Source organism: Gambusia affinis, linkage group LG16 (genome assembly GCF_019740435.1).
Source record: "Gambusia affinis linkage group LG16, SWU_Gaff_1.0, whole genome shotgun sequence".
Classification (NCBI taxonomy): Eukaryota; Metazoa; Chordata; class Actinopteri; order Cyprinodontiformes; family Poeciliidae; genus Gambusia; species Gambusia affinis.
Window position 1 is genome coordinate 10,805,432 of NC_057883.1, and position 23,263 is coordinate 10,828,694.

At 38.1% G+C, this 23,263-nt stretch overlaps 1 protein-coding gene across 4 annotated transcripts in view; it reads left to right on the forward strand.

The window, feature by feature from the left end:
- Positions 1-10,961, forward strand: part of fermt2 (FERM domain containing kindlin 2) — a 45,310-nt gene extending 34,349 nt beyond the window's left edge. For 2 of the 4 annotated variants that reach the window (XM_044142499.1, XM_044142502.1), the window contains 9 exons: positions 687-821; positions 1,753-1,802; positions 2,383-2,507; positions 2,653-2,759; positions 2,835-3,053; positions 5,982-6,002; positions 7,056-7,180; positions 7,278-7,419; positions 7,777-10,961. In XM_044142499.1, the coding sequence (XP_043998434.1) occupies positions 687-821; positions 1,753-1,802; positions 2,383-2,507; positions 2,653-2,759; positions 2,835-3,053; positions 5,982-6,002; positions 7,056-7,180; positions 7,278-7,419; positions 7,777-7,950 (1,098 nt within the window). In that variant the 3' untranslated portion in view covers positions 7,951-10,961. The remainder of the gene's footprint in view (positions 1-686; positions 822-1,752; positions 1,803-2,382; positions 2,508-2,652; positions 2,760-2,834; positions 3,054-5,981; positions 6,003-7,055; positions 7,181-7,277; positions 7,420-7,776) is intronic. The other 2 variants (XM_044142500.1, XM_044142503.1) reach the window with 1 other exon arrangement.
- The last annotated feature ends 12,302 nt before the right edge of the window (positions 10,962-23,263 follow it).

Below are 23,263 nucleotides of genomic sequence, written 5' to 3' on the forward strand. Positions count from 1 at the left end.
CTGTGGCTTTCACTTTCTGGGCAGCTGTTCATTCATATATTGGTGAAGGAGGCTGGTGATGAGTTGACATGGAAAAATGCCATTTGTCAACAAGCTGTTTTTAGTTTTGGTGACTCACTGGAGGATTTTCTGTAATGAGGCTATCCTTCTGAACAGCTATTTCCATTGTTACTGACATGTTTCCTCATCTTGCACATATGTACCCCAGTGAGAAAGGTTTTTATTTGCTATTAAACTTCAAAGACATGTTATGAATGTTTCCCTGACCACATTGCTTATTATGCGGTACATTAGCATTGTCTGTGATTTTGTCCTATCCTGTTATGTCTTTTTGATCTTCCTCATTTTCGTCTTAAACAATCTTACAGTTAAGTTGAATGGTACACAGTTGCAATAAGTTTACCATACAAGTATTTTATAACATTCATTGCAGCCCAGCTGTCATTTATTAAGAGGAACTTGGTGCATTTTTGCAAGAATAGCAACAAACTTCACAGATATCAGCTAACATGACTACCGCTTCCTTACTTGTACATCTTGTTCCATCTTTTTGCATTCTCTACTTTAACTAATTGTTTATCAGCTTTACTGGTAGAGTAACATTTCAATACTCCTGATTGTTCTGTATAGAAGAAACAATGAATCATTAAAGTTATCTGAAGTGAATCTTTTTTTTTTTTTCTCAGTACCACATCAACAAGCTGTCAGGCATGTCTTCAGACAACCACATGAATAACAGCGAGAAGGAGGTGGATGAGGTGGATGCAGCGCTGTCTGACCTGGAGATTACTTTGGAGGGAGGGAAAACCTCCAGCACACTGGTATGAGAAAAACTACTGCATTTTTTTTTTTTTTTTTAGGTATTGTACATTTTCCGAACTTACAATGGTAAACCATTTTTTCCGCCAGTTCTGAGGTTTTGGTCCAGGTTTTTGTTTCAGTTTTGGAGTTCATGAGCTGAATTTACACTTCACATAAAGTTAACAAGGACACAAAAACGAGCAAGAGGAAAACTAAACAAGATGCAACTTCAGTGTACTATAAACTCAAAATTTCAGTAAATAGATCATTTAGACTGTGCGTAGCTATTTTTATTTCCTTTTCAACACCATTTGCCAACATTTACTTTAAGTGTAATCTGATGGACATTTTTGAGTGATGTAACAAGCTCACTAGTGAGCTTGTTACATGACTGTATCCCTCAGCCTCGATAACCTGTAGTTATCAAAGGTTATTTTCAAAATAACCTGCTTCAATTCTTTTTTCTAACTGTTTTTGTCACAAGCAGCCATTCATCAGTGTAATGGATTACAGGTAATCTGGACCTTCCACTGAGCTCTGTTAAATCCTTGGGTATGAGAGCAGTGTGTTACTCCTCAGAGGAAAAATTGGCATGGGTTTCATTTTGTCTCAAGCTGCCTTTTTGTTGCGTACATAAAGTAATCACCCTTTGGTTTTCCATTGACATTTTCATTTTCTTTGTTTGCAGTTTGTACGATGTTTTTCTCTTCACATATAACTTGATTTTAGGCACAGAACCAAATAATATATGTTTTTATTTTGCCCTTTTACATTGGTCAGCTCTTTAAAAGTGATAAATTTTAAGTCATATAAACTCTAAACCGAAGGACATGCTAAAAGTTAGATTTGGAATATTTCTGGTGTAAAATATCCTCACTTCAGAGTTGATAATTCAACTGTTGACACAGGAAGCATAAATGTTAATGGGTTTTTTTTTTCATTTCCTCTCAGGGTGACATCACATCTATTCCAGAACTGGCAGACTACATCAAAGTCTTCAAGTAAGTATATTTTCAGAGCGACACCTCCCTAAAAAAATCATTTGCTCTTTCTCTGACTTACAAAATGCAAGTAACTCATCATAAATTCAAAAACATTTCTGATTAAAACATTAAGAGAATTTTTATTAACTTTTTAAAGACATATTTTCTCTTTCCAACATTGCGCTAAACTGTAATGGTGCCGGTACCAAAGACCATTTAAATAGGAGGGAGCTTTTAGGTTCTCTTTAGGGAGATTAGTTGGTGGAAGCATATTTTGAATCCAATCCATTTTTGGCTCAAAGTTGTTGCTGACAGAATGTTGCCTCCTGGGATGCTTGTCTCATAAAATATGCAGTATAAAGTTGTTTGGACTGGGGGCTGTGATATTGAGGAGTATTTCCTCTGTAACGATTTTCCACAATGCTGGCTCCATTCCTTCTCACCTCTCTGACTTTACACTTCAGGAGCTCCCTCTCTTCCTCCTCTTTGTATTCTCCTATGATCTTTCCTCCCCCACTCTTCCTGTTATCCTCTATTGAAGAGTATTGAACTTTTTTCCAGCTGAACCCTGATATGTCTGTCCACCGTGCATTTCTAGACCCAAGAAGCTGACGCTGAAGGGCTACAAGCAGTACTGGTGCACGTTCAAGGACATCACGATTTCCTGCTACAAGAGTAAAGAGGAAGCACTCGGGACACCTGCACACCAAATGAATCTCAGAGGTGCAGAAATCCAAACATACCTAAAGTGTTGCATGATTCTCATCATGAAATGTGAAGGTTTATTTGTCTGCTTTAACCATGTTATGGTAGGTGGCGTGTTAAAAGAATGACGGAAACCTTTTGTCCTCATTTCCCGTCTGCTCAGGTTGTGAGGTAACGCCAGATGTGAATATTTCTGGTCAGAAATTCAACATCAAATTGCTAATCCCCGTGGCCGATGGGATGAACGAGATCTGGCTTCGGTGTGACACAGTAAGGCTGAATCGTTTCCCCAGATTTGTCCTCCCTCTGTTGCTCTCTTAAATTCCGCTGTTGTTCTGTCTGCAGGAGAAACAGTACGCTCACTGGATGGCAGCATGTCGACTGGCCTCCAAAGGGAAGACCATGGCTGACAGCTCATACAACCTGGAGGTCCAGAACATTCTCTCCTTCCTCAAGATGCAACACATGAACCCCGACCCTCAGTTCATTGAACCAATCACCACTGACATCAACCCAGAGTGTCTGGTATCTCCACGGTACCTTAAAAAGTACAAGAACAAGCAGGTAAACCGCCCAGGTTCTGCTGGCCATTTCATTTAATGTTTAAAATTTTTTTTGTTCTTACAAAAAATTTAACACATTAGTATTGAATTGCTAGTAGTTGAGCTGATTGGTGAAACATTTTCTGCCCAGATACCAGTGGCTCTTATTCCACATTTTCCTGTTTTTTCACCTTAACTTCCTGTACATATCTTCCTCTGTCACTAAGTCAACTTTACATCAGACTTCTAAAACACAATCTTTACAACACCCAGCTGCTTTTGCTAAACTCTATTTCTATCCTCTGATGCAGCAAATCAGAATTCCTTATGGCTAAATATTAAATGCACCATAAAAGTTGAACTAATTTTCAGATTAATTGGCCCTGGCTAGTTGGAAACTCCAGCAAAATAATCTCTTGCTGCTAGAGCACTGTTCTAAACTCAAGCAGGTCACGCTGACAAAAATGCTCTTTAATGTGGGTGCTGTAACTTGAAAAAACCCAAAGAAGGTCATTTTTATTGTTGGTGAGTTAACCAGATGAATCACCATCAAAAAAGCGTTTTCAAAGGAAATCGTTTCCTGAGTATTTGTACAACAGCAAATAATAGGAAAACTTCGTAGATTACATTAAAAATAGCTGTCAGCCTTTCATACTGTATTTGGAAAAGTTTCCAGCCTTTTGGGAAACTAACAGGCAAGGTAAAGACTGGAGGCTGTCGTTTTAGTAGTGTAAGACACGCTAAGTGCACTAATCTTTAAGCTAATAACTTTATATAAGCTAATAACAATTTAAAATGTCAAGGTTTTAAAATAAGATGCTACTTTGTTACAACCTACTGAGAAGCTTGGATCCTAACAAAAAATTAGCATTCACAGTAGGATAGCAACAAAAAAAAGAGTTTTAGTGCTCTTCTTGATACTTGTTATATTTTAGTTCTTACAGGAGAATCTAATATGGGTAAAACTGGCATCAGCAGGTGAAAACTTTACCAAAGCCTAGGGTTTGGCTCGGTTACACAAGGTTTTAGCTACATCAGTGTTTTCATCACATTATTCCTACATTCCTTTTAGAAATCACTGTAAATTTAAAGTATATATAAGCTCTTTTTAAATCTGAACTGACCTAGTGTAGAGGCAACACAAAACTGAAAACTGTTGAATTGTTTCTCTTATCTTTCGTTCAATCTCCAAATTTGGTGCGTCTGAAGTTGTGTCAGCAGTAGGAGTGAAAGGGTTCAACATTTAATCCCTACCAGCCTTTTAATTCTCTATCAAATGTTGGGAAGATTCTACACTTTGCTCAGCAGATTTGCATGCAAACAAATAGGCTGCTGTGTGTACACTGCAGCAGCTGAGTACACGGCAGCCATGGCAGTGTTGGTTAGGGATGGATGAGGCAGGATCTTACCTCTGTACTTTAGCTTAGTCACTCAATCTGGTGCTGTTTAAGTTGGAAGTAAAAATGTGGCGTTTTGCCAGAGGGAAGGATGTCAGGGGGGAGCTGATGCAGTAAACGATGACTCAAGGAGTCTGGACCGCCGCTTGGAGTATCATAGATATCCAGAAAGAAATGGAGACGGAGAACAAGGATTAGACAGTCATGAATTGCTACAAAACGGGAAGCATTGAGTCATCAGAGTTGGAGTTATTTCCAGGGAAATCACACTTGTGGTTAGAAATACAGAAAACTAAACTTTGTTTTAAAAACCTCTGTTCAAAACTGACTGTAGTTGAGATTTAGTTATGAATCGTAAAATAATAAGTTACTATAGTCTACGGTGGATAAATGTCATGTATTTTATGATGCTGTTTTGCTACTTTGGTATGCAGTTTAGTTTCTGTCTTGACTGAAAAATGGCAGATCACTGTATAATGATCCAAATCAATCAAAGAAATGGTGCATCAGACCGAAAATCAATTTTCTGGCATAATCATCCAAGTCCTCCCATCTATATGCTACTGAAAACATGCTGAATTTTCCATATGATATCATGACACTTCAGTAAAATATAAATAGTTTTTAAGGATTCTGAAAATTCCAAAAACTCTTTACCAGGAGTTCAAACAAATGTGTCCTCTACTGTAATAGCTGTATTTCAAATCCATCACCAAACTCACACCAGCCCAGTGTGATGAATGCTTTCCACGGGCTCAACATGAAAGGGTAATGCAGTACAGTATGTACAGTGAGTGCCTTATGCTCACACACACACGCACACGCCGACTTGTATAGTGGGCGTTGGGGCATCAGGAAATGAGCCTTGCTTGGGAATGCTGCGCGGGAAAACTGTCTGGGAAAAACCTGTAAACCCTCTAGCCGGCTGCAGCCCCTCCCCATCTCCCTTCAAATCAGGCTTCCTGTTGCAAGATTCATCCAGGGAGACTTCCGTGCTGTTGCTCCAAGCGGATGTACACACAGGAATTTCTGCATTACGTGGGTTAGAGCGCTGTCTGGTCTGCTTGTACAAGTTTAGCCATAAAGCAAACACTGAAAGAGTTGAAAAGCAGCTCCTAAAGCTTCAAGATGTTAATCACCAGCTCCACTGAAGTTAGTACAGATCGCCATCTTGTGGTACAATATATGAGGAACTCTGATATTTTATTGTCTCTGTGGAAGTTATGACACAGTCAACAGACAGTCAAAGCCTAAATATACAATTCCAGTTTCTATTTGACTGATGTTTTCCTTGACAACAGTGTTGCTGTCCTTCTTTTCTTTTTTTGAGCTCTACTCTATTGTGGCTCAATACTGCATGACACCTCATCCCCACAGTCCTGCTCTTTCATTACAATTATGCCGCAGTTTCCAGCATTACTTTTTTATTATTATTATCCTTCCTCCCCTGACTCTAATCTTTTTTGCCTGTTTGTTGTCCAAACTCCTCTTTCTGTTTTTTCTGCGTCTCTGTCAAACTCCTACCTCTTTCCATACCCACCTCCTCTCTTCAGCCAGGCTATGTCAGGGATTTGGTAAGTGATGTGTCCATTGGGTGCCTATAAGCCGTTCTGCATGTTTGTGTGTATTCTTTTTTTGTCTGGGAGCTCCTCTAACTATAGAAAGTAGATGGCATAATTCCTAATGTGTGTTGTTTGTCTTCAGCTATAATGAGTTTCCAAGAGTTACAAGGAAAGGAAAATCACATGTGAAAGTATTGCTATGGCTTCTACTTCATGTTGAAACAACAATCTTAGCAAATATGTCAAAGACTAAAACATGGAGTTCTGCTGCATGCTTCAGTCCATTTAACACTCATAATAGATTAAAAAGCGCTTAAACGACTTTAGTATTAGTTTTGTAACACTGCTTTAGTTTGTGTGTCTCCAATATAACTCAACTGGAGGTAAGTGACTGGCTACAGTAAATGTGTTTTGACAACAGTTACTTTACAAATACACACAATTGTGACTGAAACAATTTTAGGGTAGCTTTGATCCTGTGTTGACTTGTATGGCATTGATGTCGAAGAAGAGGAGCTGTTCAGGTTCATTGCGGTTGTTATGCATCAACAACAAGCCAGCGTCTTGTCAAGAATAAAATTAAAATGCACAGGCAAAATAATGACCACCACGTTAAAACAGAGTTATCAGTAAATGTGATTAGAAAATGCATTAGATTATAATGTATGACGCCCCCTAGGTGACAGGACGTTTTTGTTTTGCATTCCCTTACAAAAGTATTTCATTCACACAGTAAGTTTTGCATTCCTTCGCAGTGATGTATTTACTAGTCACTTCATGCGCCATCTTGAATACAGTAAAGTTTTATCTATATTTGATATATTGTTTGTGGAATACCTAAGGTTTTATATCTTTCTTGCAGCACAAACATGTGTAAACTCACCTTGATTCTTTCTTTGTCTTGGCAACAGTTTATGTTCATGTGTGGATTTGTATTTGATGGGGTAGTTGTTGTGTTATGTGGTGACGGGGTGACTTTGTTGGGCTGGGCTTAATTCGTGCTTTAGTTTAGTAGAGCACCATGTCAAAAATCAGTTTTTTATGTGTGATTTTTGTCTTTGGCAGATTTCCGCCCGAATTCTTGAAGCCCATCAGAATGTGGCCCAGATGAGTCTCATCGAGGCTAAGATGCGCTTCATTCAGGCATGGCAGTCCTTGCCAGAGTTTGGAATCACTCACTTCCTTGCAAAGTACATAGTTCAATCACCATTTTCTATCTTTTTATCTAATTTTTTTGTGCCATATCATGCAGTCTGTTGAGCTAAACTGTCACTTCTTACTCCTCAGATTCCAAGGAGGAAAAAAAGAAGAGCTGATCGGAATCACCTATAATCGCCTGATCCGGATGGACGCCCACACTGGAGACGCAATCAAGACCTGGCGCTTCAGCAACATGAAACAGTGGAATGTCAACTGGGAGATCAAGATGGTAGGGAGACCAACGAAAGTCACTAAAATTGTTTTTTCATACGGTCCCTTATAAAAAATAAATAATAAAAAAAAATGAAATTTCTCCCACTAGCTTTCTTGTTTCTGCTGAACTAAATATCCCCACAGCATGATTCCTCCTCCACCAAGTCATATAACATGAGACTGGTGGGTTCGGCTTTAGGTTTTCATCTGACCAGAACATGTTCTTCTCCATTTTCAACCATGTCTCTGACAAGGAACAAAACTTTTTCTGAATTCCTTAAAGGGGGGTGTATCTCATGACAACAATGGGGGAAAAAAAAAAAGTCATATATTGTTTGTAGTCTGATTGATGCGTCATGTCCTATGCATTCAGGTGACTGTTGAGTTTGCGGACGAGCCCAGTCTGTCCTTCATCTGCGCCGAAGTGGACTGCAAGGTGGTCCACGAGTTCATCGGCGGCTACATCTTCCTGTCGACACGCGCCAAGGACCAGAATGAGTCGCTAGATGAGGAAATGTTCTATAAACTGACCAGCGGCTGGGTCTGAGCAGTCCCAGGCCAGCAGGGGTCAATGATTTTTAGGTCAGGGGTTGGGAAGCAGAGCAGGCTTGTATGGGTTTATTTTATTGTATTCTGTTGTCTTTTTAAGTGTTTGAAACTGTGCTGAAGAAGTCAAAGTTTAGCACAGATATTGCCAAGACTGACACAATTATTGTTCTAGCTTGATATATCTATCTATCTATCTTTGTATATATAGCTAGATATATATATCTAGCTATATATATACTGCATTAATGCTCAGTCATTTGTTACGTCACTAATGTTTTGGTTGGTACAATCCAGATGAAGCCTTGTGTTTTAGTAGGAACCTTAGAATAACACCTTGTACCACCACCTTCTTATTCTCCTCTTCGCTTTCTTGTCTTTTCTTCTATTAGAGTTATGGCCACAAAATTGAATCCATGATGACTGTTTGATCAACCTTTAGATTTAATCCCAAAGAATATATTTCAGACTTGTCTTTTTTTTCTCTCTTAATCATATTCCGTATTTTTCCTTAGTCTGGAAAAGTATGGATTTGATTTTATCATTTGCCAAGTCTGGAGAAATGTAGAGGAAATGTTCTTTCAGACTTTTTTAGTTATACAAAAGATTTTAAAAATCCACATCTCATAACATGTGGCGTTATTTCAATAATGACACTCATTTGAGATTCGTCTTTGTAACTAATCTTTGTAACATTTAAATGAGCTTTTTTAAATTTTGCGTCATGATGTCATAACTAGTTTAAGTATTATGGATTAAATTATACTTTGCCAAATGCTCAAGATGACTGAAGTATCTTGAGCGTTTTGTTTTCAAATGATCATAATAATGTAATAAGAACTGACAAAAAAATTTTGTCAAATAATTCTGAATACTGAGTGAAGATGATGAAGTTCAAAACGGGGCACATTTCAAAGCCCTGCATTCTCTTCTATACCTGGACTAAAGGAGCTAAAATCTTGCCATATTAACTAATATTTATTTCACATAAAGGAGTGAGTCAATCAATAAATCTGATTGGTTGGGTATTTGTAGTGGCAGTGGCTTTGGATTACTGCTCTTTATGCCCACCTTTCCCTTTCTATTACTCTCCTTTGCGTCTCATGGAAACCCTTTTGGTTTATAGATTCCTCTCTATTAAGCTGTTAAATTTTTCTTTTGCTTTCTTATTTCACACTTTTCGTCTCGTTTGGTTGAGCCACCCGGTTGGCCGTGTATTAGCCTTACGCAGACACCCTTGCAAGCCTTCATTTGTATTCAGCAGACTGAATAGGAAACATTTCTGAAAACGCTACACTTTAGTGCGCTGTAATGAGCGTCCTGTGGGTTTTACCACCTGGGTGTACCGAATAAGGTCAAAATGTCTCATTCAGTTCGAGTTATATGCAAAGGCACCAATTCTTTTTGTGACTTGCCTACATTTATTTTTTTTTTAACTGTAACAGCAAAAGATGTGGCCGTCTGTAGCTGCTTTTACGAGTTTTAAGCAACCGGAGACTTGAAATTACAGCTGTGACGTTAAAGTGCATGTACACTACACGAAAGGAGGAACACTATCACTGTCCCTCGAAGCATGTCCTACGTTAATGAAGTCCTGTTTCTCACCGTATAGTATTATATTGTTATCAATACACACCAGCAAAAGGTCACCGAATTTAAAGAATGAATATGCAATTTTTTTTTTTGTTCTCTTCTCAGTATGAAGGATTGATAAATGAAGTATTGTTATTTTTTGTAACTAATGTAAAAACACAAACATTTTATAAAATTGTACAGTGATTTTTTTTTTTTTTCTGCTTTGGGGATTTGGAGGTTTTTTTGTTTTGTTTTTTTCCTTTCAGAAGCCATCAGTCGACGTGTGTAGCTTTCAGAACTGTGTCTGTACATTGTGGTCTTACTGAGGTCCCACATGACGATGCATATGAATTTAAATGAAGATAACACTAGTCTCAAACTCCTGACTTGGTTGAGATGTTTTTTTTTCTTATGTGCAGCCAGACCCTATGCTGAGTCGTCATTATTTTTAGTTTATTTTGTTCTTTTATTTTTGTGTCTTCTCTTGTCCCATTTGCAAAAAAGAAAAAAAAAAGTCAATTAATGGCCAAGAGAATCATATTTATTATTTGTTTGAACTGACAACAATTATTTACAAACATTTCTGCCTTATATTCAGCTTGTTCACATTTTTTATAACTTTTTTTTTTGTCACAACTGAAGAGTACCTATAATGTGGTGAAGAAGATGACCCTGGAATTTGAGACGAGACTGTTCAACAAAAATTTATATTAATAAAAAATAAGAGAGAAGAAAAAACCCAAGCATATATAAATATTTTTTTTCTTGTTGATGCTTTGTTTGCCTCCAGTGTCCAGAGCAGCTGTGCATGTCCTGCTGTTCTGTTTTCTGACTGTAAAAAAAAAAAAAAATGCATTTATTTAAAAAAAAAAAAATAAAGTAATTTTTATTTAAATTATTTGGCTCCAGTTTTTGCAGAGGCATCTCTGCAAAAACATCTGCACTCTTTTTGGTACATTTCATACCAAGTGGTAGACTCCAATAATGCATACATTGTAGTTCTTGAGTTGCTGACGGCAGCCGAGTGCAGAAAGAATGAGAAGTCATCATGGTGTACTTGTTTACTTGCAAACAGGAGATATATGGACTGATGGATTAAACTGCATCCCAGCAGTCCAATCCATCAGTTCTGAATAAAATATTGCCTACACCTTCATTTTTTTGTCACTTCATGTAAAATGCTGTCTTATGACGTTTTTTAAGCAGTTTATTGCATTGAGTTTGACTCGATCTGCATGACATTTGCACTTTGTGACTCTTCCTCTTTTTTTTTTTTTTTTTAGGCTGTACAATTATTTACTTGAAGTCTTTTTGAAGCCTTCTTTAAAGCTTTGTATGCACTGGCTTTATCTTTCCACTAGATGACAGAGTTCAACCAGAAGTACGCCTCCATGCGACAGTCTCAGGCTGGTGCAATCCAAACGTGACGAAAACAGACTGACCAGCAGAAACCAGGTGGTGCCAAACAGAGGTAGAGATGGAATCTGAGGACGCCCCCTGAAAGTCTGTTTATTTTCAGGCTTTTCCTTGTTCCCCTTCGGTGGACAGCCACGTGAAACAGCTGAACTCTGGAGAATGATGACGAATCAGGACCCCCTAAAACCACCTGATGATGACTTTATCATCTTATGAAATGGTAGCAAAAATTAGCATGGTTTAATCAGGGAAGACAGGAAATCTATTAAAGAGGATGATAATTAGAAGATAATGCAGTAGTGATGGATTTGCTTTGCTAATGTGAGTTATAGGATTCACCTGATTACCGATATCATGTTTTAGAGCCATAACATCTAGTGAAGAATTTAAATCATATTGGATCCTCAGTGTCTGATACTGTTGTATGTATACGGTGCTGACTACTTTTTTTATGTATATAAAAAGAGTTTGTGAACTGAAATATGTTGAATGAATGAGATTCTGCTGATTGCCCACACAGGAAAAAAGACTAAACACTTTTGATGCAGAAAGTGACCTCTGTGGAATTAAACGGGTGAGAAAATGTGTTTCCCCCTCATCCACCTAAAAGAGTTTATCAAAACAAAACTTCCTTTGTTTGGATTTTGAAAGACTTTTAAGGGAAGGAGCAACCTAAACGTGAGCAATGAGCATACAAAAAAAAGTTTGTGCTTCAGTCAGGACAGAGAGTTCTAGCAGAAAGTAAACAAGCAGACCACAACGCAACTTTTTGGGGATTATTTGTGAAGTTTAGCAGTTTTTATGGGTTTTTTACTAGAGTTTTTTTTACATGTGAAATAGGCAGAAGTCACCCTAGCAACAATGCAAGCAGTAAACAGATTGAGAAAGTGGATGGATGTCTTCTCTAAGAAAGAAGAAACATTGCTAATGTGTACAGATTGGGTTAAATCAACAACTACTCTTTCTGTGTTGTTCTTCTGTATATTTAGCCACACCAAATAGCTCCAGTTCTGGCTCTCTTTTTAGATGTGTGAGCCAAATGAATGAGACTGTTTATCCGCAATTGTACATCAGTATTTAAACTTTAAGCAGATGTGAGGGATGTTGTTTTAACAATAACGTTTTCATATCTAAATATGGGGTTGTAGTTGAACCTTTAGAAATCAAACATGATGATTTAGTGACGAAAGGTTGGATCACACAAACTGTGTAGCTTGTGAAAGTTAGGTAGCTTACTCTAGCGACAAAAATGTTGGAATTAGCATGTGGATGCATGCCTTTGCACATAGAACTAACAATGCTGGTTAGAATTGGAGCAAAAATCATCCCCCTCTGTGGTAAATTATAGCCAGACTAGCCTAGCTGAGCAGTTTATGAAGTGTCAAACATACAACTTTTAGACAACAATTCTCTTAAATTTCTCCTTCTTTGGATAATTTACCACATAACTCACTTAACGTAGATTACTACCACTAATTTTCTCTTGGGTGGACATTGTGCTGTGTATTCCTGCCAGAGTTTGGTGGGTCAACTGAAATATTATCACTAACCTTTCAACTGTGCTTGTTTCTCTTGAAAATAAATTTACCTAAAACTCAGCTGAAAAGAAAAGGCTATGAATTTAATTAATACGATTTCTTAAGTCCTATGAAAAACCGGGAACCTTCTCAGGAATATCTATCTTCTCCAGCATCAAGACTTAAATCCTCCTCCTAAATATGAAGATGTACATTTTAAAAATCAACCCACTCAGTTGAGTAAAGTGGCATCACTCATCTAGAGAAGGACACTTTCTGTAAGAACATCCTATTCTTGTAGAAAACTGTCTTCATTCCGACACCTACATAGGATTTTCAAAAAAATAGATACTCAAAGTCATCAAAACTGTAGATATGGAAGTATGTCTTGGAGCTACTTTGCTTTTCTGAATCTTTAACTCTCCTTGCATAAAGTCCAGGTCTCACCGGGGTTTGGCCTATTGTATCCCTAAATTTAATGAGAGCTAAAGACGTTTCGCTAATGACTTCACCCATTGTCATAAATTCCTGCTAACCCTAGGGAGGATGTTGGGTGGATTTGGGCTTTGATTTGGGAGAAGAAGAAAAAAAGAACGAGGGGAAAGCCTTGAGGGGTGGACAGTTCCTGCATATTTCAGGAAGTGAAAACATAAAACTATAGTTGCACAATCCATGGAACACATAAGTTGCACCTGTCGCCATTCAGACGCTGCAGCTTAATGGGTTCAGCTACAAGAAAGAGCGGCTCTGCTGTCTTGTTGTTCACAGCAGGTTAACGTCACTCCTAATGTCACAGAGTGTCCTGTCTAAGAAACTGATTGTGACATTTGCCCCTGCAGTGAAGCGAGCGCTGTGGATAATGTCAACCAGTGGAAGATGTGCTGATGAGCTGACTTGAAAAGTCATTGCTGAAATCTTCCTGGTGAAATTCCAACTTTCTCTGCAGACAAATCTTTTTGACCTTCTCCAGGTGAATTAGTTTTCTCTTCCCCACGCCTTTGTCACGTTGGTGATGGCATTCTTCGAGATGTTGTTCTCATGATCAAAAAGACACATTCTTAAACATCTCACCGACTGTTTTCTCCTTTGTTTGTTTTTATGTTTCTTTTCCTCATGTTCTCTTTTGCCACTGATGTTGGTGTCACCAATTCTCTACACATCTTTGCCAGAAAGCCAGTATTACTGAAAGATGCTGTATTATTATTTTTTGGGAAACTTATTAAGCATTAACCAATCATATGTGAGTTTTGTTGCTGTGCTGTAATTTGTGCAGCAGAGATGGAACTGTCTAAAATTTTACAGTAAATTGCTTTGGATTGAGATTTTCTGACATCCGTGGTCATCCTCTGCTCTGAAACATAGGCTGATGTCAGGTTGATTAATCGATTTTCCACCAGAAGACAAAGGTATCTAGGGAGATATGTAAACAAACAAACAAAAAAGTAATTTTGCCAGAATCAATAGTAGGCTGTTAGGGTGTATCCTGTTAGAACATAAAGTGGGTGGAAAAGGCTCAAGGAGGAAGAACAGCTTTTCACATTTTCTTTTTGTGTGAGTTATGTTTTGATCTTGGTTATTGAGAAAATTAATCTGTTCATAAATAATACTTTTGTTTTATCAACCAAAAGCTGTGTGTTATGATTTCAGAAAGCATATCCCGCTAACTATGTGTGTGATAATTCTTTGATCTCTGTTAAGAGATTACCTGAGGCTTTCACCTTTAAAAGTTCTGTTTTGTGCTGCTGTAATAATAGTAATATAAGCCAAATGTTTTCCACTGCCAGTTTGAGTTAAAATAAAATATTATTGTTGATTTTGTTGCGAAGAATCTCCTTCCTCCACGGGGACATTCAGGAGTTTTCTGAGATTTCATTTCAGATGTACAAATGCAGTAAAGCTTATAGGAAAATCTTTTCATAAATTCTTGTCTCTGTGCCTTATAAGTGACATGAAACTGTATTCACACGCCTTGAACTTTTTCACATTTTGTCACACCACATCCACAAACTACCACAGATGTGAAGTGAAAGAAAGAGGATAAATGTTCAAACGTTTAACGTTTGAATACATATGTGTCCTCTGTTTAGTGCAAATAGTACTGAATAAATTCTAAGACATCCAGATCTTCTACCCCAACCCCAATAAGATTAATTAAAGTCTGCAGAGTGACGCAATGTAGAAAAAGTTCAATAAGTAAGATACCATATTGTTTTTGTCATTGACCCAAAAACATAGTAACTTTGAGGACAATGTGGAGTTTGGTGTTGGGTATTGCGTAGAGGTGGCTTCAAAAAACCCAAAGACTCCAACATTTAGCTGGACGTAACGCATTGACATGTGACAGGTCTGCATTTTCAACCCACAGCTTTTCTGTGGTTAGCCTCTCCCCTGCTGACCTTCGCTCTTGCAGATATATGAAACACAACTCGACCCCAGCAGTTTCATGACATAGGGCCAAGCAGTTCCACACATACGTCATTCCTATTATCTTCACAGTTGAGTCTAGAGATGTTTTCATGGAAAATGTTTAGACTGAGCTAAACACCAATGAGTGCCAAGATTCCTCTATTGATGTCACAGTGATCTCTCCAGGGCTGCTAAACAGACTTTATAGGATCTGGAAAAGGTTCTGCACTGTCCAAAGGTGACACACAGCTGGAAAGCACTTTCAAAGTCATCTCCGATTTCGTGGCTAATTGACTTATCTGGTGTCTTTCCCAAGATACCAGATAAGTCTTATTTGTAAGAGATCATCAGACGTTGTCAGGATTCTAACTTTGGAGCATGTTTTTTTAAAGGTAAGCTTTGGTTATGTTTCCTAAAGAACTTATCCCACCTGCTCATCTTCATAATAACATGAGAACATTCACTGCATGACAACATCTGACACAGCTGCTTCCCATCTGCCTCCAGAACCCTCAAAGTAAAGATTCACCACCTCGTCGGTCTTGCTATGCTTATGGGACATCACACAAGCTGTTATAGAAATTTTGAGTTTGTCATTAATGTCAGATCGGGAGGGTTCCTTCTGAGATGATGAGATCATGTCACGTGGTGTTTATTGCGATGAAATGGAGCTCAGAGCGAGCCAACATGCGCACTTTGGGACTTTCTGCAGGACACATGATTTATGTGTAAATGCATACAAACACAACTGTGAGTAGAAGGGGTTTTTGTTGATGGAAAGAAACTGCAGCTAATGCTAGATGATATGCAGTGTCTTCCAACTCGGGAAGTTGAATCTGATCCCAGGCTGTTTGCTGTGGGAGTTGTTTTCCAGAGTAATTCGTTTATCCTCGAGGACCTTTTTGGCTTTAAGCACTGTAGCACAAAATTGGGTAATTTGCATTACCTCGTGCCCTAAAACCTGTTTTGTTTGGGCTGAATCTTATTTTGCAGCTGACTTAATGCAATTTAAAAGGCTGTTTTTGCTGGGGAATATGTTGAGCGCAAACAGGGATGTCACATTGCTTTATTTCTTGTCTTTCCATGGTAGTGCACGAACCTGTCATCGCCTGGAGCGTGAAGTGAGCGCTTGGTGCTTGTTCGGTTGACACATTCAGGTAGATGAAACCAAATTCAGGAAACAATCTTATATTCAAGAACAAATATCAGTCTTTCTTTTTCTTTTTAGAAATGGAGACCTATAGAGGATATAAAAAATGTATTAGGTGGTGGCAGGCTTTTATTTCTTTGACAAATTGAAGCTATTAAGAAACTAGTCTCAATGTATAAAATGCTTTTTAGATAAAATCATAGTCCTTGCATTTTAGGGTTCATTTGTGTCCTGATTAAGTAATATTTTTTGAGGGGACCACATCTCCAATCTTGCGTTTTCTGCATAAAATAATTGGAAATATTTGCTCAGTGGTACCCAGGGAGCTCTTCTTCTATTACCCATATTAGGCGTTTGATTGCTATCTCCCAGTGAGATGAAACGGACCACAGGGCAGAGTGGATTCCTGCTAAACACAGACGGGAGGCAAGCAAATGCAACATGAGAAAGAGGTAGAGTCCAGCAGAACCAATTAAGGCAGGAATGAGCTGGCTTAACATGAGTGTTCTTGTGTAAGGTAAAAGCACTATCAAGTCTAACGGTAAACTCTCAAATACACAGACATCAAAACAGAGCAAAATTACAACAACAGGCGATATGTGAGGGAAAGCTAACTCTTCATATCGCCCTGAAACTGTGAACATTGTGGTAATGGTATAGGGAGGCTGGATGGTTGATGAGAATGTGAACAAAGTTACTCTGGGAAGTTTTGGATCAAAATACTTTAGAGGATGCAAAAAACTTGAAATTGGGGTGGAGAGTCACTTACCATTAGAACAACCAGTGGTGGGTTTTAATTGAATTATGTCTCTCCAGTCGGGGCAGCTTGGCCAGTGGGATGCAATTAGCACATAAAAAAAATTCTCTGTCATTTCAGTCAAAACCAGTTCCTTGGTGGTGGGTTATATATCCAGTGGTTGGAAAATACTACAATTTCCAAATTGGCACAATATTAAAGAACTTTTTATGGGTGTTTTTTTTTTTTTTTAAGAATCTGCACATTTGTTCTCCAGTTAAAAATCCAAATTACTAGACTATCCAAATCATGACTTTGCTCTGTTTCTGAAAATATAAAACTCTTCTGTGGTATTTGAAAACATCCTGAATTAAAATAAACATTAAAAGCTTAGCATAAATTCAAGTAATCTATAAAATATTTTTAATGGATAAGACTAGACTAAGCACAAAAATACTTTCATCTCTCAATGTTTCCTGTTACGTATTGAAAGGTTACTGTATTTTGCAGAACGGGGTAGCGGGTATTTGTTTGGGTGTGAGTTGAACAGACATGAACTGCCACTGCGGACGGCGACCGCAAACATAAACCTGGGGAGCTCAAATTGAAAATCTGAAAGCTTGACAGTTTGTGTTCACAGAGGCTCTGTGACAGCTGTCCTGGTACAGTAATATTTCTACAACCAGTAAAAATATAAAGTTAGGCAACAGGTTAATTAGATATTGAACAATTTTTTTCAATATCCAGAGAAACTGTTGCATCGGTGCTTTATTACGATGGTGGTAACTTATGGTTTTCATTTATGATTATCACAAACACACTCCCTACACCTATTGTTCAGCAAATAGCAAAAACAGCCCACAGTCCTGATGTGGTACTACTTACTTTGATGGTGTATATTATAATGCTAATATGTAATGCAAAATGAAGATATTTACATGCATGACACACACTGAAGCATCCTTTGCATATTTAGCACAGAAACAGATTATTTTCTCTGATCTTCAAAGGTTTTGAGGTCAGTGTGGATTAATATGCACCAATCAAGTGGTCTAAAAAGTGAGTGGGCTTGAGCTTTTCACCTCTTGGTAATGAGTGAAATTTGTTCTGCTCATAACGGCAACAATAAATGAATATGATCATAAAACTGGTGATAATTCCCAAGTTCATCTACCAATTGGAATTAAAATAATAATTTTAACGCAGCAAGGGTGCTCATGCCCCTTGAACCTTTTCACATTTGTCACATTTTATTGAGATTTCACGATTGTCAAAGTAGTACATTGTTGAGAGTGGAAGGAAATGATGCGTGATTTTTTTTTCTATTTTTTTAAAATAGAAAATTTAAAATCCGAAATGTGCAATATCTGCATACAGCTCCTCTGTTTGAAAGTTCTGCAGAACAATGTTTCTGCTGCCATTACAGGCCCAACGCTTTTACTACATGTCTCAGTCAGTTTCACACATCTGAGACATGTGTCTCAAATGTGTCCAAATAGCGTGGACAACAGTTATTTCGCAACTGTTGTCCACGGGTTGCAAAATAACTCGGTCAGACTGGGTGGAAAACATTTATGAGGAGCAATTTTTAAACAAATCTTTCCATCTGAACTTTGACTGCGTTGTTTTAGATCTAAGCCATTTCACCAACATTACCTCTGACTGTATCTTTGCTGCCTTTCTGCCGAAAGGGAAACCATAGGTTTTTCTTTAGCCTCTGGCAAGTTTTATTCTAGGATTGCCCTTTCATTAGCTTCATCCAACAGTTCTGACAAACTTCTCCATCTCTGCTAACAGAGCAGCTGCTTTTATATTGAAATTGTGCTACCCTTCGGTGAACCATATTTACTTACTAGAAGTATCAGAATAATAGGGGCTGAATGCCAATATATGCTATAATTTTCTTTTATAAGTTTTTAAAATCATGCACAAATATTTCTCAGCTAATCAGTTAAGCACAGTTGTAGTATTTATGTAACATAGTGTGATTACCACTTAGATATGTTTTTTCTGAAAAGGTTACTTTATGTAACTTCATAAGCTCAACCACATTCATAGGTTAGAAATAGTGAGCATTATTGTATAGATTGACAATGTCAAAGTGGAAAGATGTTTTGCTGCATAAAAATATGTAAACACATAAGTGGATCAGCTTCTTTAATGTAATTAGACGCTGAATAGAAATCAATACTAGCTATGCGGCTTCTTGTTTAACACCAACTACAAATAACCACTCTCTTTCAGAGAGGTGAAGCAAGCTCGAATAGAGACAGCTGCAAAATGCACATACATGCAAACTCTTTGACAAGCAAAATCTAAACAGGGACTTTCAGGCACCTCCTACTATAAATACATGGCCTATTCCTTCAAAAGCGCCAGTTTTGTGGATTGACACAGATGTTAGATGTTCTCCTTTAAAAATGCACTTATAGCAACGTTTAAAAAAAAAAAGACGCAGAATATGTTAGACTTTGTGGTCACTCGCTCTCTCAATTCTCTAAAAAGACGTGTTTTTTTTTTCTCCTGTGAACTGTCATGCAACACTGAAACCACTATCTTGCTTACGCTGCTAAGTGCAGCAAACCACATGATTCCAATGTTTGATTAGTGCAGCAGAGACACAGAGGAGGGGAAGCTGTTTGTAATAAAGAGTGTGTGAGAGTATGGCGAACACCTGGCCCTGTGGGAAGACACGAAGCAGCCGACAATGGGAGTAAAGGTGCTCCTTGCCCTGTTTCCCTCCTCTATCATCAGATCTATTTGTTTTCACTCTAGACTGAGGCACCTTGTTTTTATCACATCAGGCTCTGCCAGCTACGTTAATCTGAAAAACCGAAAGGCTGGAAGAATGTTTATATATATATATATATGCATTTTATTTTATTTTTTTATTTTCGTGGAAGAGATAAAGAGGGAAAAACAGAGACAGGGAGGGACGGAATATGTAGCCAAGACACGAGAACACAGAATTGCCAAAAGATTTTTTTTCACCTCCTCCTTTCCTTGTTTTATGAATGGAGAAGGGACTAACAGTGTAATAATAAGTTCTCCAGATCCATTTGGAGTCATTGCAAGCGTATGGTATGAGGTCGACTACAAGCCGGAAAGTTACAGCTGCTGAACGCATTGAACATCGCAAAGATAATGAAATCCATTTGTGGAAATTATTACTTGCAATCATATCCATTACACTTAGAAGGATTGCAGGTTGATGTCTGGACTCAAAGTGTGTCCTTGTAAAGTGAACCTCACAGACTCTAAGCCCCTCGAGGCACAGAACCACCACACAAGGCAGCACGTCACCTCCACCAGGCAACCAACAACGTCTGTCCTTTTATCATCAAATAATTCCCCTAGAGAGCTGTGATTGGTCCATAGTCCAGCTCTGTTTCCCTCCCCAAAAGATTTCAGCACTATAACACAACTTGGAAACTTCAAATCACACAGACATAACTCTGAGGGTGTTCCAGGCTGTGGGATGTGTCATGCATCCCAACCTCATTGCTAACCTCAGCAATGAGTTGAGCAATGGCCAAAGCCAAACTTTCAACATGCCTGTTATGCAATCCATCTTAAGTTGTTATTGAGACTGGCAGTACCCCAGAAAACCCTGTGGTTCAGTTGCATTGTGGCAAATCACTGACCAGGCTCTCTCCAGGGAGAGAGTCATGCCTGAAATCCCTAAATCACCAGCAGGAAACAGCTACTGCTCTTGGAGGCCACTCAGCTTGTGTGGGTTTGTGTCTGCCTCATTTCCCCACCCCCCTCTTGGGCCACCGACTCGTTTTCAGTCCACCTGGAAAAAGTGAATCATTATGGCAGAAGTGTTTCATGCCGGGGAGTTCGGAGGTGAGGTTCAGCATTACAGCGGTGGAAAACCTTCCTGCTGCCGCCCCACAGGTCTCGTTGCAAGAGCAGTTGAGCGTTTCCCCTCCAACAGGGATTTCTTCTCGGTTGTGAAGCATCTGTAAATCAAAGGCAATTGTCTGAAAATATGCAAAGTCTCAGGTGGTCTCAGGAGACCGTGCAAAAGTGTACTTCAATCCCAAATTCCTGGAATGAAATATTTCCTCATGTAGCACCAGATGGCTGGACAGCTTGCAGTGAATGGAATTGAAAAAAACACAACAAAGTCTAAAGCGTTTCCAGAGAAATTGAAGTAAAATTCTGATTTTATTATTGGATCTCCCATCTGCCAAGTCAGTTTCATCTGTCTATTGACTTTATTTATGAAATGAAAGTAAATATACCGTACTCACCAGAGCAAAACTGCCTCCCCTCTGTCAAGTGCACAGCTGTGAAAGCATAACTGATTCAAACAGCTTTTTAAACTATATGATTAAAGTTTGTGATCAGCTAATGTTTATTAATGTATGAGGAAATAGTTTCAGTTCCCAGAGATTTCCAGATCTTTCTCACACATAATAAGCCTGAGGTGAAAAAGCAAAACAAAAACTAAATCACGTAAAACAAGAGTTTCTTCAGGTGCAGCTATCGTGTCTGTGTCAGTCAATAAAGTCAGAAGAGGTCGGGAATGGAGCGTCATCAGTCAGCGGAGGAATTCGGTTGACTCACAGCCTAAAAATCAAAACACCACCTGGACAAAATCTCCCACACTGGTTTATGTGCATTTCTCTGTTAATTCCAGCGAAGTTGTCTTCTGATGTAATGTAGATGGTAGTCTCCAGCTGACAGTCTTGTTATATTGGTGCCGCCCACCGGTCCAAAAATAAGCAAAGCTCAAAAATGTTCAGGTAGTGTAGGCAAGTCTAAACTGGTGCCTGAATGAAGCTAGACTTGTCACGAAGCTACTCCGAATAAAGCCTGAGAAATGAAGAAATGCTAATAATGACATATTAATGACCGCTATTAATTAGCGGTCATCAATATGACCGCTAGTTATTACCTTTTATGCGGTAATAACCAATAAAACTTACATAAAGTGGCAATAAAACAAGTCTTGTGACAAGCTACAAGACGTGGCTGCAGTAGTTGAGCTGTGTTTACTTTTAAGACGGCTTCAGGAAAAGTTAGTTACTGTGAAGTGACTTTGTGGACTGGTGGTGAATTGCCTACTATTATTATATACAGTATATTTAGAGGTTGAGTCATACAGTCAGGAATAGTACACTGTTTCAGTACCACTGCAGTTATATTGGCACACATCATCCAGACTTAAGTTGTCTGAGGTACCGTTCCAAAGATGTAATTTGAAGATAGAAAACTAATTTTTGTGGCCACCGTAGTCTGAGTTCTTCAGTGTTGTGGACATAAACAGTAAAAAATCAAAACATATATTGAAAGCGTATTTTTATTGTGTACTTATACGGGATGTCAACATGATGAAAATGTAGTTTAAAGGTGTTGCATGTTTGAAGCAAAGCAATGTTTAGCAGCAGTCTTTAATGATATAGGGAATATTGTTCTTAGCCAGTGTCAAGGGCCAACAGCAGCACTCAAAGCAAAAAAAACAAAAAACATTTTTATCAATGGTGGAAAGTTTCATATTACGTTTATTATTTCAAATGTGTTTCTTGTTTTCAGGTGAACTAAACATGTAGGGAATGCCCCGCTAAGTAGGACAAAACACAAAACAATGTGGCTTAACATGTAGTAATTTATATTAATTAGAAAAGAATTATATTTTTAAGGAATCTGGCCTACATTTGTTCAATCTAAAATACCAAAACTAGTCAAACTTATCATACCACACCAACTTTATTTATGAAGCACTTTATACACTGACAGGACCAAAGTGCTATACACAATCATAAAATACAATGCAATTATAAAAAGATCTTACATAAAAAGATTCAGAGTGGGTTTCCAGTCTGAATACATATTTGATAAAAACTCATAAAACTCATGGGATTGATGAAACTTGTTTGTGAAAAGTCCAAAATAGCATTTTCCATGTTTTGTTTTGTTTTGTTTTTGGGTAACAACACCTTAAGATTGAGTTAAGCAGGAAAAGTCAGACATATAGCTGGATCAAACCTGGATTGCGTTAAATTACATTGAATAAGTGAGCCTAACATCATGGCTTGGGACCAGTATAACCAATCACTAATCAAAATTAAAGTAATTATATCAACATAAAAAAAATATTTGCTTCCCAACATATATGGAAAAAATATACTTTTAAAAATAGCAAAAAGCTAATCTTTAGGGTTTGGTGACAAGGTCATTTTTGTTGCTTGAGAGCAGTTCAGTCAAAATTTTCCAAGTGATTAAAAAACATCAGTTTGATTATATTTCTTAAAACTGAACTACTAATATGCTGAATTACTCCGCCCGTCCCCCAAGTATATGTATGCGATATGAGGAGGAGGGGTTCCCCCGTCCAGGGGCAACATTAATGTAAGGACCGCCACTGGTAAAGTTATTTTCTATCCAGTAAATAGATTTAGGTATTTTGCCCATCTTTAATCAAAAATAAAAAGTAAGCATCTAAAAGCTTTTGAAACTATTTGTTGACATGTCACAGAGAGCTCACGCAGGCGTGGGGTTGTGT